At 36.6% G+C, this 16,845-nt stretch overlaps 1 protein-coding gene across 7 annotated transcripts in view; it reads right to left on the bottom strand.

Moving 5' to 3' along the window:
- The window catches only part of LOC107041166 (polypyrimidine tract-binding protein 1), a 150,160-nt gene that overhangs the window by 48,546 nt on the left and 84,769 nt on the right, over positions 1-16,845 (bottom strand). For all 7 annotated transcript variants that reach the window (XM_015261581.1, XM_015261586.1, XM_015261582.1 and 4 more), the window contains one exon: positions 7,375-7,479. In XM_015261581.1, the coding sequence (XP_015117067.1) occupies positions 7,375-7,479 (105 nt within the window). The remainder of the gene's footprint in view (positions 1-7,374; positions 7,480-16,845) is intronic.

The raw sequence follows: 16,845 nt of genomic DNA, 5'->3' as shown, positions 1-16,845 counted from the left end.
ACAGTAGTATAAAACTTCAACTGCGTGAAACACACAGTAGTATGAAACTTCAACTGCGTGAAATACACAGCAGTATGAAAATTCGGCTGCGTGAAACACACAAACTTCACGCATGCGTGGAGTGTATGGAGTGTACGGGAGTGATTCACGCAATGGTGCGAATAGTCACGGCCTTAAGAGAATGAAAAGTGAAACATCAATGAATAATTTTTAATCTTCTATTAATGCTTTTTTTTACTTTTTGAAATAATCTGATTAAAATCTGTAGTTGTTGAAAAATGAGGGGACGGTTATGAATTGATTTCCTAGAGAACTGAAAAAATTTCTTGAATTCTTCGGACAATTTCAGAGTTTTCCAGATAACCGTAGATCTTCAAAGATTTTTCTCGAATTACTTGGGAAACCGAAGAATTTTCATGAATTTTGTAGAGTTTAGAATTTATGTATAAAAATCTGAGAAGCGACAATTAATCATTTTTGCGTATGATAAATATGAAAAAATTAAAATTTGGGAAGTGAAAAATAATTTGTTTTGATATAAAGATGAACATTTTTTTCACACATGAAAAAATGAAAAATATGACGCAGAAAACTTTTGGCATTTGAAGAATTTGAAACTCCCGGGTTTTTTTTTCAGCGCCTACTTCTCGCGACTGATTGACCAATCAGAACTGAGGATTAGCGGTCAGGCAGTGTCGAGATATTTCGATACAAAACTTCACATTTCTTTCATCTTCAGTAAACAGGATGCAGAGAAGTAAAATTTGAAATCGGAGCAATAAATCGTGTACCATCTCCGCAGAAATTTATTCATTTTTCTGTAGATTCTACAACGATTAACAAGCACGTTGAATCCATTATTTTTGGCCTGCGGCGGAGTTTTCAATCACAGCTAAATCTACTCGAATCCACCAGTCGAATACTCTCATTGCTTGCTTTACCCCTTCCCGCTACACTTTGATTGATTATTCTCCATCTCTCTCCCTCCTGTTTATTTCCCATCAAAATATACTATGTAATTTTGCCAATTTCATAGCAACTAATTTCTTTGTGGTCTATTAGATGGGTCAGCGGTTATATATGAGGTCGTTTAATCTCGAGGGTGTAAAACCACGTGAACAATAAAATCGGATTAGCGGGCTGACGTGCCGTATCGGTGTGGTATCGACTCCCGACTGATGGTATAGAATGCCTCTCGCACCAATTCTCACATATCCATTCATATATATATATATATATATATATACACATGTCCAGTATAAAATTTGTGAAACAAGACCTCACCATCCGCGCAGCTCTACGAATAAATACTCTTAGGTGCCAAATCAACAGGTTTTCTGCAACTCCATTCTACTCTACAGAAATTCACCCACTTTTGCATTATTTATTTTTCAGTATTTATTAATGCATTTGACTGAAGTCAACTTGAATGGCCATGCAGACAGTCAAGTCGCTGTGGCAATCACAGCTCTCACTTCCTCTTCAGCCTCCCCCTTTCTCCTGTGACAAGCGCTTTGCCATCTCTTTCTTGCACGCACACAGCCCATTCGCCCTGACCCCTCGCTCACCCTCTCTCAGTTCATCCCTGTCGATAATTGGTCATAATGGAGGCAATTCGCGGAAAATCGATTATAGGAAATGGCCGAGTATATATCGTCCCTCGTCCCAACACCCTCATTCAGTCTCCTCTCCCATTCCTATCGCTGGCCCCAACGATTCTTACGCGAATATAACGAATAATTGAGGAATAAATTGTTTCATTTCCAATGAAAATGCTGGACAATTTTCAACTCAGTAGCGAAGTGGTAAAGCGGTTTAAGTCAACTTATCTTTCCTTTGAGTTTTTGAGGAATATTTTGGAATCTAAGGGAGATAGCGAAATTTTCGTAATTACATTTGTTGTAGCTCTCAGTCGGCTCTGCAAAAAAGGTTATAACAAAAATTTTGCTATCTCCCTTAGATTCCGAGATATTCTTAGAAAACTGGTCAATAGTCAAAATTGATTTATACCGTTTTGCCACTTCGCTACTGAACTAAACAAAAGCGGTAATTCAGTGGTTAAAGTTTTCATTATGGTTTAGTTTCTGTTTTTTTTTTTAATTGTAAAAATGAATTCGTTATTCACACGTATACGCTCGTCGTATTTATTTTCTCCGGAATATTGCAAATGTGTGAACTACCGTGAACTCGCCTCTGAACGAGCAAACGATGATTCAATTTTCCGACCGTAAACAATCAAAAGAACGGGCCAGTAACGTAACGAGAAACATTCGGTTAATTGGTCACCATGTGTACCGGCCCCCGGCCCCTGGCTTCCGTCGCGCTGGTCACAAATAAAACTCAAAAGCAGTGGAAAAAAAAAGAAATACAACATACAATTCATAGATATACACAAAAAAATATATGGACATTCGTACGGGAAAATGCTCCGGACTATCTTTGCAGAAGCGTAGCTGGTTGTGAGGTAGAAAAATTTACAGAAGAAATTCAGAAATGTCTCAATTGTACTGCCAAGAATCCGTGAATTGCTCCAACTAAAATAGTGCGACTTTTTAAATTGATTTTCATAATTTTTGAGCACTCGATTATCACGATGCCCTTCAAAAATTGAAATTTCAAGGAAAAAATCTTGAAATTCTTAAGAACGAATAATTTACATGGAATTTCCATTGATCTTGTTATTGATAAATCAGTGAATTATCTTGAATATTAAATGAAATTTGATTTCTCAAATCGAAACGACAATGAAAATGACTGAAAATCACAGAAAATTCAGGCAAATTTTGTTATGAATTTTCAATCTCTTGAAAATTCAATTGAATATAAAGCTCAATTTTCGCGATAGGTGTAAAAATCCAACTTGTCACTGAAAATTCCATGATCATTCATCACGAAAAACTCAATTTTATTGAATTTCCAAGATAAATCAGCAATTCCACGAGCAATTTAGTATGAAATTGAATTCAAATTCCGAATATTGAAACTTCAAAATGCATCTGTTACTTAAATTGAAAAAAATTTCTAACAGTGTACGCAATAATCTGATATCGCCGGTGCAATTCTGTTATTTCCTGACTGAAGTGAAATGCAATTTGACGATGGTAGACACGGATTCAGGAAAGCGTATACATCAATGACATTTTTGTTTCCCAAGTGAAGACAAATAAAGGGAGCTAAATAAAAGAAAGAGAAAAAAAGAAACAGTAAATGAAACGTGTCTCAAGTATCAACGAAAGAGGATACATCTGTGTTTTCCTTGAATTTTGCTGGGCCGGTTTAGTTGTCACGTTTTCTCTTTATCTTCGGTTGGCTGGCTAGGCATCGTTGGTAACCACTATACATATACCAAGCTCCACCACCCTCGATCAGTATATATAGACTGAACCTATAGTTGATTCTCTCTCGCCCACTAGGGCGCCGCTTGAATTATCGGCAAAACGTCAATATGCATTACTGAGCTCGTCGTTCCAGTCAAGCTCCTGGTTGCACGGCCGGAGTCCACTTTGGCTCTACGCTTAGCCTACCAACTATACTATACTCTCGTACGTCTCTCACTCTCTCGCTCTCGCTCTCCCTCCCTCAAATTTTCCATCCCTTCCTCTTTCTCTCAAACCAATCGCTCATTCCACGATCCTTTTACCATCGCACTCCATTTATTCAATTGATTGATTTGCCTGGGACAGTACAGAGCCAAAGGATAATCATAAATGCACTATGTCATTTTGCTACTCTGCTTCTGCTTCGAATCCAACTACTCAACTCAATGTTCCCACACGACGAGAATTCAAACATCACGAGCTGAAGGCAAACCCCTTCCAAACACGCTCCTTCAACTATCCAACACAAATAATCTAAATCAAGAATATTAATCGACTTGAACAAATTTTATTTCCGCGGTCACAATGATATTCCCCATACAAATGTAGAGCATGGAATTTAATTAAAATCTCCAACGTTTCATTTGGCCAGAACAAATGAACGAAAATTGAAATTTATTTTTACACAAAAGGAGAGAGAAAGAGAGAAGGAAAAAAATTTAGCGCAGAAAAACGACAACGAGACAATTAATCCAACACACATATTCGGCTGGCAGAATGTCCCATATACGGCGTACAAACGAGTAAGTGTGCATAACCCTTTGATGAGAGGTCTTGTACACAGAAAGTAAAAGACTAAACCGCTGTTACCCCATGAGCCCTTACTTGAGATCGCGTCGTTACACGGAAGGGTAACTATAAAACTCTTAACGGCTTGCTGTGCAATCACCCTGAAAGCTAAACCCCCTCCGGAGAAGGCTTGAAGGCCCGTGAGATAGATAACGCGATTTTCACCTCTCAAAATGGAGCAACAAAACCCTGGGCGTTATTGTTCCTAAAACCATTTCAAATGAGATGAATATACACTTTGAACGTTGCACGGAAAGATGCACGTCAGCATCGTAGTCTGGTGTTCTGGGACAGATAAGACTGCGCAATTAATCAAAAGTACATATTGCGCCAGTTTGTAAACGTACATAGCTGTATACACCTCCGTCAACTGTCTTCAGACGTACAGTCTCCACCATCTGGCCGAACAAACTCAAGTGGCCCAACTCTTCCTACAGTTTTCCATCAATAATGCTCAGTTTTTTTTTGTATATTGTGTGTAAATATATCATGCATACTGCATTCGCCCTTTTTTTCGCTAGAAATATGTTTATTACCATGATAAATTGAAAAACACATGACCGAAGGATTTAATTCACTCAATTATTCATGTGTATGCGCGACACTGAATCATTTTACATCGTTAATATTTCGAGGTCCTTTGGAATTCAAATTCAGCTGCCATCGTAAATGAAAATATGTAACCACTAAAAGGTTGAGTGCGTGAGAGGTTCACATAGATGCGCTCTCAGCTTCCAATACATCAAATTCCTGTATTAGCATGGACATAACCTCAAGCTATGGTTATCGACGATTTGATTCGTTTAATATTACGTGTAGGATGGATGCGGCACGGACAACATCTTTTGCCCTGTTTGCAATTAAAATGTTTCGGCTGAAGAGTCAAAATAATGAAAATAATTGGAAAACTCAGGGGAGAAAATGCTGAGTATGCTGCACCGTTGAGAATTCTTGCAGAATTTTTCAGATCTCAGTTTCAAGAAAAAAAATTATGAAATTTAGATGTTTTTGGAGCCCCTCTAGCTGTAACCTCCGAGGTTACCCCACGTTCAATTAGGGAAATTTCCATGGCACACGAAAATATAGTGAACAATTGAGGAAAAACTAGTGGGTGATAAATAAAATCTTTCTAGAGAGCACGTATAAGTTTCAGATTTTTTTCATATTTCATAAGAAAGTTATTTGAACAAATGATTCGGAAAATTATGAGTTTCGGGGCAATTGCGCACTCACGCGCAGGCGCGACATTCGAATGTCAGTGAGCATCAAGGGAAATGTATGGGTTGGACAATGGAACTGAGAGAGAGAAAACACACGACAGGTTTACCAACTCGAGACGCATTTTAATATTATTTCAATAAATAGAATAACATCCACCCGAGTCGAGGATTTGGTTCTGATTGGACGTACACAGGTCTTTCAAGATCTCTCCAGACCTAGATGGACCTGGTAAGTCCTAATCAGTTCTGCGACGTACTTTTCCACAGACCTTTCGAATCCTCAGTTCTTTTCGGTCCTGAGAAGTACTCCTCGATGCTACCGAGAACGCGTGATTTTACGAGCGCGTGAAGGGGAAGGCATGTATGCGGAGGGTTGAAATTTGTAGCCAACGAGGAGACAGGGTTGCAGAATATATTTTAGCCACCCTCATCTCCCCGTTTGCAGGCGGTGTTTAAATAAAAAACAGTGAACGTTGATTCTGTATTTATTAACGCCCTGATGCCAATGAAATCCTCGGAGGTGACAGAAAAGGGGAAAAAAAAATTTTCATTTTCACGTGGGTCAAGGGTGAAAGTCGATTTTCGCCAAAATTGAATTTTTTCGCCAAGTGAAAGTTGATTCTGTATTTTCTAACAATTCTGATGCCAATGAAACCCCCGAAGGCGCGACAAAAGTCGAAATAAATTTTTTTTTTCACCCCGACCCAAAGGGTCAGATTTTCGGGTTTTCCGGGGCAAGTGGATTTTCGCCAAAATCGAATTTTTTAGCCGGGTGAACGTTGATTCCAACTATTTAAGCGACGGGCTATTCAGAACTATCAAAAGTATGTGGAAAAACTGAAAACTGAAAAAGTTTTTTTTTTAGATTTTCAAACGGTCAGATTTTGCGTTTTTCCAGGGGGAAAGTCGACTTTCGCGTAAATCGATTTTTTACCCGGGTGAACGTTGATTTCCACTGTTTAAGCGACGAGCTATTCAGAACTCTCAAAAGTATCCTATTGTAATCCTATTCCTATTCTAAGAAGAACATACGCCGTAAGCTGTAGCGTAACGCTCATTTCTCGAATTTCATTGGTCGAACATTCGGATCCGCCCGTACGTGTTCGACTTCGGTCGGCTTTCGGTTTTCGTGTCACGATTTGTCTTTAACACGCGCGCTCAAGCGCGCGATCGTTTTCATTAAAGAAAAACGACGCGTGGCGGGGTTTCCCTCATAGGGTGACCAATCTAGGGTGAATAGAGTGGAAAGCGACAGCGACTGAATATCGACATGTTCGAAGAAAAAAAAATGTCTAAATCAATCTATGCACTTCGGAAAGACGACTGATATATTTCATTATCTGGAGCATGACAAGCCCAAGCAGCTCCATCACATTTTTTTCCAGATCGAATAATCGAATAATGAAAAACAAAAAGCAGGAGAAAAATGGAAAAGATCATTATTCAGCCTGTGTGCAACGGAAATATTAATGGTTGTTGGAGCGCACGTCATATTCTAGAATTGTAGGTTGAATGGCTGTGACTGAGGTATATCACGACTCTCACCCTTCAAAAACCTTTTCCCGTAAAAGTTGCAAGACGCATTTTAGCCGGCTTGGTAGATATTTCAGTTATTTCCCACAGTATACTGCATTTTTCCGCATGAGGGAGTTATTTTTTTCCTTTCTTCTCTGTTTGTGTGCTGTTGGTTCAGATCCTTTGTTTTCGCGTTTAAAATAAAAAAAACAATCCCAAAACTACCAAGATATATACTCTACACCGTTGGACGCGCACTCAATAATTAACACAGAATGATATGTCTGTATCGTGTATCGTGTAGATGAAATATTTCACGCGCGTGGTGAGGGCCAACGGTGCATCGATCCACATATCGTCGAAACAGCGGGTGTACCAAAGGATATGTGATATTGCATTAGCCTGTGTAACACCATGTCCTCCTGTATCTTTTACACGAGGAAAATATTGGAAAAATAAGCAAAAAAATCTACCTTTTTGGCGTCATTGTTGTTGTCAGCAGCGTGGTGCGGCTGGGGACTCATCGAGGCACCATTGTTTACTGCACCGCTCTGCGACAAAAGTTCATCGCTTCCTCGCTGCAACAATTGAAAAAGACGATGGAAATTTTAATTCTCTTTGCAAGTTAATATTGAGCCAGTGCGAACACTGAAGCTTCAAAGAGATTTTTCTCTCTGCAAGTTTATATATACAGATATTAATATTAATTTCTGGTAAAAAGAGAAAAATATACACGGCATCAACACAACAGTGGACAATATACGAGGATATTTTATTAAAAAGGAGTCATCTGGGAGGGGAAGAGACTCAGCGGATGGGATAATGGTGAGCCGCCACCGCCGCTTTTGCTGAGCGTTAAATATACAATGCTGCCACTAAATTGTAAAGGTTCATGGATGTAATAGATGATGAAATAAATAATAGACTGTAGGCAACGAAATGGGGAAGTGAGGAGGGTCTTTGGGTGAAACCATACCCCTAAGTAAATTCTTAAAAGGAAGCTCTCTTTATCAACGAGAAAAAGTAGATATTTGTCTGTTGATTGTTTTTTTCAACCATTTTCTTTGCTGTGAAAATATTTTTCATCGAAATGAGAAATTTATTTGTAAAAGATTTATAAAAGAGTACTTTTGAGGAAGATGGATGTGAAAAAAACATGGGTGGGGAGAGAAAAGATTTAGAAATGGATTTTAGAACATTATCCTCCTGCGAGGCCGAGGAGACGGAATGGTAGATCAAAGGCACTACGGTTTGAGGATTCCGGAAGGTTACTGCAACGACTCGGATGTAGGGGACACAACAAGAGTAAAACTACTGAGATAGAGTGTTGTGTGATGCGAAATGGGATGAAAAAGTACATTGAGAAATTCAAAATATCGATAACAAATAATATACGAAAATAAATTCTGCACGGAGAGAAATATTCAATAAAAATTACGTATCTTTTCCGTAATTCCGGAGCGAAATGTCGTTGTAGGAAATTTTACGGAACTGTCACGGAATTTTTCCGGAGCGTTCCGTAATTTTTATCTGAATCTCTTGTGAAAAATTACGATACCGTCACTTAAATTTTCTGAGTCGATTCCGTAATCGGTGAGCGAATTGTGAGTTCCGTAATTTTTACTGAACATTTCTCTCTGTATAGTACACTAAAGAATAATTAGGAGTAGCTGAATGAAATTATTGGAATTTTCATTGATTGACCAGCCTCATTATCTCCAACATGACCATAATATTAACCATCATCAGGTAGAAACGATAATCTCGAGCCCAACACCGAATAGTAATGGGGATCATGAAGTGCAGACGATTTGGAGGGGAACTGTAACGCTAAGCGGTATATCTCGACAAAATAATTATGACAAGCGAGTATCTAATGGCAAGGTTCTTCGTTATAGGTGTGCGCTGCTCGTTACACACTGAGACCGAGGGTGGTGGAGCCGATCCTCTGTATTACATGCAAGGCAAAGGATTATACATGCTCACTTCTGGAGATAATGATGACGGGGGCAGACCACGAAAATTACACAGCTCGAGTTTCTTCGCTAACATTTAATATTAAGTAACATGCCTGCTACCTCATCCCTGTCAACTGCACTCTACATTATTATTTACACTGTTAGAAAAAAAATGAAATTTTAGGGACAGTTGACTACCAATTTTTAGGACAGGGACATTAAATGCGATTTGGGGGAAAAAAAATCATGAAATTTTGAGGTTTTCACTAAAAATTCAGTAAAATTCCAGAATTGTTAGGGGCATGAAGACGAGAATTCCTTAATTTACTTGAATGTCCAAGCTAATATGAATATTCAGTGTCAAATTGCATTGAATTTTCAGAGAAAAATGGACGGAAATTAACAGTTCTGTTTCATTTTCCCACGAGATTCTGAATTTTCAATGACGAAATTTCCTGAAATTTCAGTGGAATTGGAACACGATAAAAATTGTTAAGTGTACAATACGAGGACAAATTTTTCTCAGCACAAATCATCAAAATCTCTCATGAACATGATTGATTGATTTCCATAAAAATACCTTAATGAATTATCAATTTACGACGTTACGTTTTTTATTAAAACTTCCTCAGGCAAAAAAACCATAAAAAAAGATGGAACAAAATTGTGATTCATTCATTCATGAATACAGCTATTACGACTTGTGTAGTCTTCTCCGTTTGATTGGAATGCGAGCCTGTATTTTCTATCGTAAAATTTATCGTAGTGCGAGTTAGCCTGTTTACATATACATACGCGTATGATAGAGTGAGTATTATAAACGGAGGAAGATCCATTCCAAGCTTTAGCAGGGCCCCATCACCTGCCTCTGGGTTTCCCCCTGGCAATTCCGCCGTCGCGAAGTCAACACCCCACGACTTCATGAATTTCAAATTCTTCTAAACATCTCGCGCAAGTGTGTAACACAAAGGTGAGAGAGTGAAGCGAAATTGAAAGAATGGAATTGGTGAGAGTAAAAAATTATGAGCTGCCAGATGGACTGCCAACAAATATATTGAGTTTATGCGTAATCCTCTTTATGCGACTGTTTGCTGACAAACATCTCAGGATAATTGCGCAAATTGGACACGATAAAACCGTTAAACAGTAACAGCAACGACGACAAGAAAAATTTAAATGGGGAATCAGTGCACTGTCAAAAAAATTTAACTGAATTTTCCAGAAAACGACACTGAGTTCAATTCAACGGAAAAAAGTCTATGAAATTTCAAGTTTCCCTGAAAATTCAAGGAAATTCCTGATTTTTCAGTGGAAGAACCATGAAGATGCCGAAATTTCCATGAATTTTCAATGTAAAAATGATAATTCAATAAGAAATTGCTCTGCAATTTCAAAAAATTGAAAATTCAAGGACATTTTGGCTTGAATTTTCCTAATTTCCATTAATTTTCATGGAATAATTCAACTGACATTTAAAATTTCCAGGAATTTTCCACAAAGACCACAAATTTTCAATGGTAAAATTTCCTGAAATTTCAATGAAACCGTCACTTGTTTCATATTTCAAGACTAAAGCCTGGAAACTTCAGTGCAAATTTTTTAACAGTCTGGAGTGTTTCTGTCATGCGGTGAGATATGGAGATAATTATAATACTGCAGGCATGACCCTGATCTTGAGAAAATTGTTTACGTATTGTTGCGGATGAAAGACCATCACACCGCCTATAATAATATATACCAATTTTTAGGACAGTTACATTAAATGCGATTTAGGGGAAAAAAATCATGAAATTTCAGGTTTAACTGAAGATTCAGTAAATTCCAGAATTTTAAGGGGCATAAAGACGACAATTCCTTACTGCATTTGGATTTCCAACCTAATATGAATATTCAGTATTAAATTGCATTGAATTTTCAGTGAATTTCCATTGATTTTCATTTTCGCAAATTTGACAAGATAAAATCGTTGAACAATAACAGCAACGATGACAAGAAAAATATAAATGGGGAATCAGTAGTGTTTCTGTCATGCGTTAAGATATAAAGATAATTATAATGCTGCAGGCATGACTCTGATCTTGAGAAAATTGTTTACGTATTATTGCGGATGAAAGACCATCAAACCACTTATAATAATTTACCAATTTTTAGGACAGTTACATTAAATGCGATTTAGGGGAAAAAAATCATGAAATTTCAGGTTTAACTGAAGATTCAGTAAATTCCAGAATTTTAAGGGGCATAAAGACGACAATTCCTTACTGCATTTGGATTTCCAACCTAATATGAATATTCAGTATTAAATTGCATTGAATTTTCAGTGAATTTCCATTGATTTTCATTTTCGCAAATTTGACAAGATAAAATCGTTGAACAATAACAGCAACGATGACAAGAAAAATATAAATGGGGAATCAGTAGTGTTTCTGTCATGCGTTAAGATATAAAGATAATTATAATGCTGCAGGCATGACTCTGATCTTGAGAAAATTGTTTACGTATTATTGCGGATGAAAGACCATCAAACCACTTATAATAATTTACCAATTTTTAGGACAGTTACATTAAATGCGATTTAGGGGAAAAAAATCATGAAATTTCAGGTTTAACTGAAGATTCAGTAAATTCCAGAATTTTAAGGGGCATAAAGACGACAATTCCTTAATGCATTTGGATTTCCAACCTAATATGAATATTCAGTATTAAATTGCATTGAATTTTCAGTGAATTTCCATTGATTTTCATTTTCGCAAATTTGACAAGATAAAATCGTTGAACAATAACAGCAACGATGACAAGAAAAATATAAATGGGGAATCAGTAGTGTTTCTGTCATGCGTTAAGATATAAAGATAATTATAATGCTGCAGGCATGACTCTGATCTTGAGAAAATTGTTTACGTATTGTTGCGGATGAAAGACCATCAAACCACTTATAATAATTTACCAATTTTTAGGACAGTTACATTAAATGCGATTTAGGGGAAAAAAATCATGAAATTTCAGGTTTAACTGAAGATTCAGTAAATTCCAGAATTTTAAGGGGCATAAAGACGACAATTCCTTAATGCATTTGGATTTCCAACCTAATATGAATATTCAGTATTAAATTGCATTGAATTTTCAGTGAATTTCCATTGATTTTCATTTTCGCAAATTTGACAAGATAAAATCGTTGAACAATAACAGCAACGATGACAAGAAAAATATAAATGGGGAATCAGTAGTGTTTCTGTCATGCGTTAAGATATAAAGATAATTATAATGCTGCAGGCATGACTCTGATCTTGAGAAAATTGTTTACGTATTGTTGCGGATGAAAGACCATCAAACCACTTATAATAATTTACCAATTTTTAGGACAGTTACATTAAATGCGATTTAGGGGAAAAAAATCATGAAATTTCAGGTTTAACTGAAGATTCAGTAAATTCCAGAATTTTAAGGGGCATAAAGACGACAATTCCTTAATGCATTTGGATTTCCAACCTAATATGAATATTCAGTATTAAATTGCATTGAATTTTCAGTGAATTTCCATTGATTTTCATTTTCGCAAATTTGACAAGATAAAATCGTTGAACAATAACAGCAACGATGACAAGAAAAATATAAATGGGGAATCAGTAGTGTTTCTGTCATGCGTTAAGATATAAAGATAATTATAATGCTGCAGGCATGACTCTGATCTTGAGAAAATTGTTTACGTATTATTGCGGATGAAAGACCATCAAACCACTTATAATAATTTACCAATTTTTAGGACAGTTACATTAAATGCGATTTAGGGGAAAAAAATCATGAAATTTCAGGTTTAACTGAAGATTCAGTAAATTCCAGAATTTTAAGGGGCATAAAGACGACAATTCCTTAATGCATTTGGATTTCCAACCTAATATGAATATTCAGTATTAAATTGCATTGAATTTTCAGTGAATTTCCATTGATTTTCATTTTCGCAAATTTGACAAGATAAAATCGTTAAACAATAACAGCAATTATGACAAGAAAAATATAAATAGGGAACCAGTAGAGTGTTTCTGTCATGCGTTAAGATATAAAGATAATTATAATGCTGCAGGCATGACTCTGATCTTGAGAAAATTGTCTACGTATTGTTGCGGATGAAAGACCATCCCACCACCTATAATAATATATACGCTTCTATGGAATTATTCAATTATCGTATGTTTCGCATCCCGGCATCCTTCCCTTTTCCTCTTTCTTCAGTATTATGAATATACTCCTCAAGTTATACAGACAAAGCAAATTTTCAATTAACGTATTTCAGATCTTAGATAATTGAGTTGTATTTAATCTAGTTAAATATCGTTGAAATTGTTATAAGTGCATTATTATGATAACAACATGAAATTCACAAAGAGAGCTTGGCTAGAGGGAGGAAAAAAAGTACGGATACTCCAGGAAAATTCTATCGTCAAAGGATAGTGACAGGATATAACGTTCTTTTGCTTCTGGAAAGGAAAAACTTTGCGTCAACTGACCTCGTGGGGTGGCACTTGATGTACAAAATTGAATCTGTATTCCATTTTCTAAAAGCAATTTGTGACTGTCTTTAAAAAGTTTTTTGACCTCTTTTGCTAGTCGTTCGCCAGCTCGTCTCAGAATTTATCGGGGCATCTCTATCCTACAGAAACATGTTGCACATTGCAATTATTTTCGGGTTATGTCGAATACACTTTAGAAAAAAAAATGAAATTTCATGGACAATTGGCAGTGGACAGTTGAATTGATCATGAAATTTAAGGTTTCACTGAAAATTCAGTACAATTCCAGAAAATTCCTTAATTTATTTGAATTTCCAATCTAATATGAATATTCGATGTCAAATTGCATTGAATTTTCAGTGAAACCTGAAATTTCGTGATTTTTTGCCCCCTAAATCGCATTCAGTGTCACTGCCCTTAAAATTCAAGAATATATTTACCAAAAATTTTCTGGTTTTCTAATCATTTTCAGGGAAGAATAGAACGGAAATTTACAGTTGTTTGATTTTTCCACGAAATTCTGAATCTTCAATGACAAGATTTCCCGAAATTTCAGTGGAATTGGAACACGATAAAAATTTCCAGAATTTGGCACGGAAAATTCAGACAAAATTTTTTCCCAGAATGGCATTGGAAGAATATTGTAAAAAACCTTGGTGAAACCTACGACAATTCTAAAGAAAATTTACATATACATTTGGTGAACATTCCTAAAAAAAAATTAAATCGTTCATTAAAATATTTTTCATCTCATCGACAATCAATTTTTTTTCGTAACCAGCAGTAGAATTATTTAAACACATACATGCCGTGTTGAACAGCATTGAACTATCAGTTATCCTGATTATAGGGTGGGCATATAATAAATGAAGATTGCGTGAGTGAATCCTCAGCGCTGCCCTTTTCCATTTCATCAAAACAAACTGAGCCAAATCTCACATATTTCTTTTCACTCCCCCCTCCCTTGCCAGAAAACTTGAAACACGCGATTGACACATGTTACGGGGAGTAACGCAATACTGGCATAAACAGAAAAAACATGAAAAAAGTAATGTCTATTGATTTCGAATGGAAGGGAAAATTCGTGTGGATATAAAGACATATGTACGGAAGAAATAGAGTGAGCGAGAGGGAGAGCGAGAGAGAGATCCTGCATAAAGATTTACGATCAGGAAAACGGTACATTATCGAAGTGGAAAGAGGAATTGGTGGGGTGGGACAAAAGAGGGGAAGGGAGAGAAGGATATATAGGAGCCACAGAGTGGAAAAGCAGGGGACTTCGAGAATCTACGAGTACCGCGAGAGAAGTAAATCAAATTTAAAAATCCCAACGGCGCCTGCCAACGGTCCGAGAGTCGAACATTTACGAATATGCCACCCCGATTTTTACATATAACACAGACATACATATTATGTACTATTAGCATTGACTTGCGGCAACAATTTCACCCATTTGTTCCCCCATAAATTACTGACACATCATGGTGATTTTGATTTCGATAAAAATATCCATTTGTTTCGTGTTGACATTGAAAATAACCAACGACAAATGGCGGAGGGAGTTCCAAAAGTCGCTTCAATTCATAAAATTTCCATATTTATACGAAAGATATTCTCCTGCTTCATCTTCATCAATCTATCTCTATCTCATCACTCATCGATCTCCCCTATCCAAGTGTCAAATTTAGACAACCAATGACGTATTCTTTTTTTTTTCGCTGAATATGCTCCATTATTCCGCTGTGCTTTTGTGCGGGGGCTCAGTGATTTCGATAGCAGGAAGCTCAGAAATCCGTTGACGAAATTGGTGGCATAATGTGTGTGAACCTTTCATAAAAAAAATGTAAAACATTTGGAATTGAATAAACTCGACAAATTTTCTCGGATAAAGAGAGAGACGGAGAGAGATATATGTAAGTACGTATGGAGCTATCGTATAATATACTGAAGGGACGTACTCCGAGTTTGACTGTAGAGATGGTGGATAGTGTGAAATTTCACGGCATCCAATATTCGCGACCTCGTCGCGTTCCCGCCCTGCGCGTCGGTGCCGGCTCATTCAATATTTACTTGGCTCAGGTCATTGAATATTCCCTAGCAGTACATTCCAAGTACACCAGTAATACTCGTCGCTTGAATGCGCCGATGCGAGTAAAGAGCAAGAGCGAGTACGAAATAAGCGAAACGTAGAATGTAAACGGAGGACGGAGAGGAGAGAGAAGGGAATGAAAGGGTGGTATCGCATTTTCGCCTCAATACAAGCGCACTCGTATTAATATTTTATCTGCTACCAGAGTCGCATTCGATCTTTTGGATGTTCTGGGGTTTTGCAGGAGATAAATTTCTGCTCCAAAAAAAAAATGCCCTGAGAAAAATCTATTAGGGGCTAGCAGAATTCATGATGAAGAAAAAAATTGCGGCAACAAGATGTTTCCCACAATGGGAACGAAAAAAACTTATTGAACACGATACAATTATTTCTCTGAGGGCATCAGTTTTTTCAACTGACGCATATTTTACCAACTTCGAGTAATAATAATTGGAAGCGAAATGGAATCACAGGGGTCTACAAATTGCTCTCATATTTATTTGAATCTATGGTACGAAAAAGCTCACTTTTTAAAGAAATAACTTTTGCCTTTCCTCATAGAATGGAAAAACTTTTAATCTCAATCTCGTGTATTACAGTTCGAAGTATACTTTCACTTTTTTTTGTAATAAAATCATCTCGATTTAATAAATTGCAAAGTACATTGTAATTTTTCGTGCCTATTACTAGACGGAGAAATTTTTGATAAAAATTATCCTACCGTTCTATACAAGTGTAGCATGAGTGGTCGTTTTCTCGTTTCTATCCCGAAATTTAGTAAAAATTAATATATGATGACCAAATTTTATTCTAGTTTAGAGAAATTTTATCCTGATAAAAATAAAAATTACTGTGTCGGTAGAATTTTCGTTGTTGTCTAAATAAAAATTATTGGACTGGAAGGGTAAAATTTATTATGCGTCAGGATAAAATTTCTCTAACGTAGAATAAAATTTGATTATCATATATTAATATTTACTAAATTTCGGGATAGAAATGAGGAAACGATGACTAATAATACAATTCTATAGAACGGTAGGATAATTTTTATCAAAAATTTCGCTCGTGTACCTGAAATCATAATAAATGGAGAACAAATTCCTCATCGCATGAAATAAAAGTCCGTAATCATACAGAGTGATTTTCGTAATCCCTTGTAATGATCCTTTAATCCGAATGAAATGCTTCAGCCATATTTCGATGTTTTGGAAAAAATATTTTCCATATTACCGTATTCCGCACCCTAAATAAATATGTAACTGTGGAATTCAACGCTCGAATTGTCATAATCTCACTTTGCTCCCCTTTCGTGAGGCGATTACGGTAGTGATTGATGACTGCAATATTAACAACGACGAAACCAGACCATTTTCATCAGAACCTATCCAG

The sequence above is a fragment of the Diachasma alloeum genome, unplaced genomic scaffold, assembly GCF_001412515.2.
Source record: "Diachasma alloeum isolate Michigan unplaced genomic scaffold, Dall2.0 Dall_scaffold_00358, whole genome shotgun sequence".
NCBI classification, from domain to species: domain Eukaryota; kingdom Metazoa; phylum Arthropoda; class Insecta; order Hymenoptera; family Braconidae; genus Diachasma; species Diachasma alloeum.
This window is presented reverse-complemented; position numbering and strand designations above follow the sequence as displayed.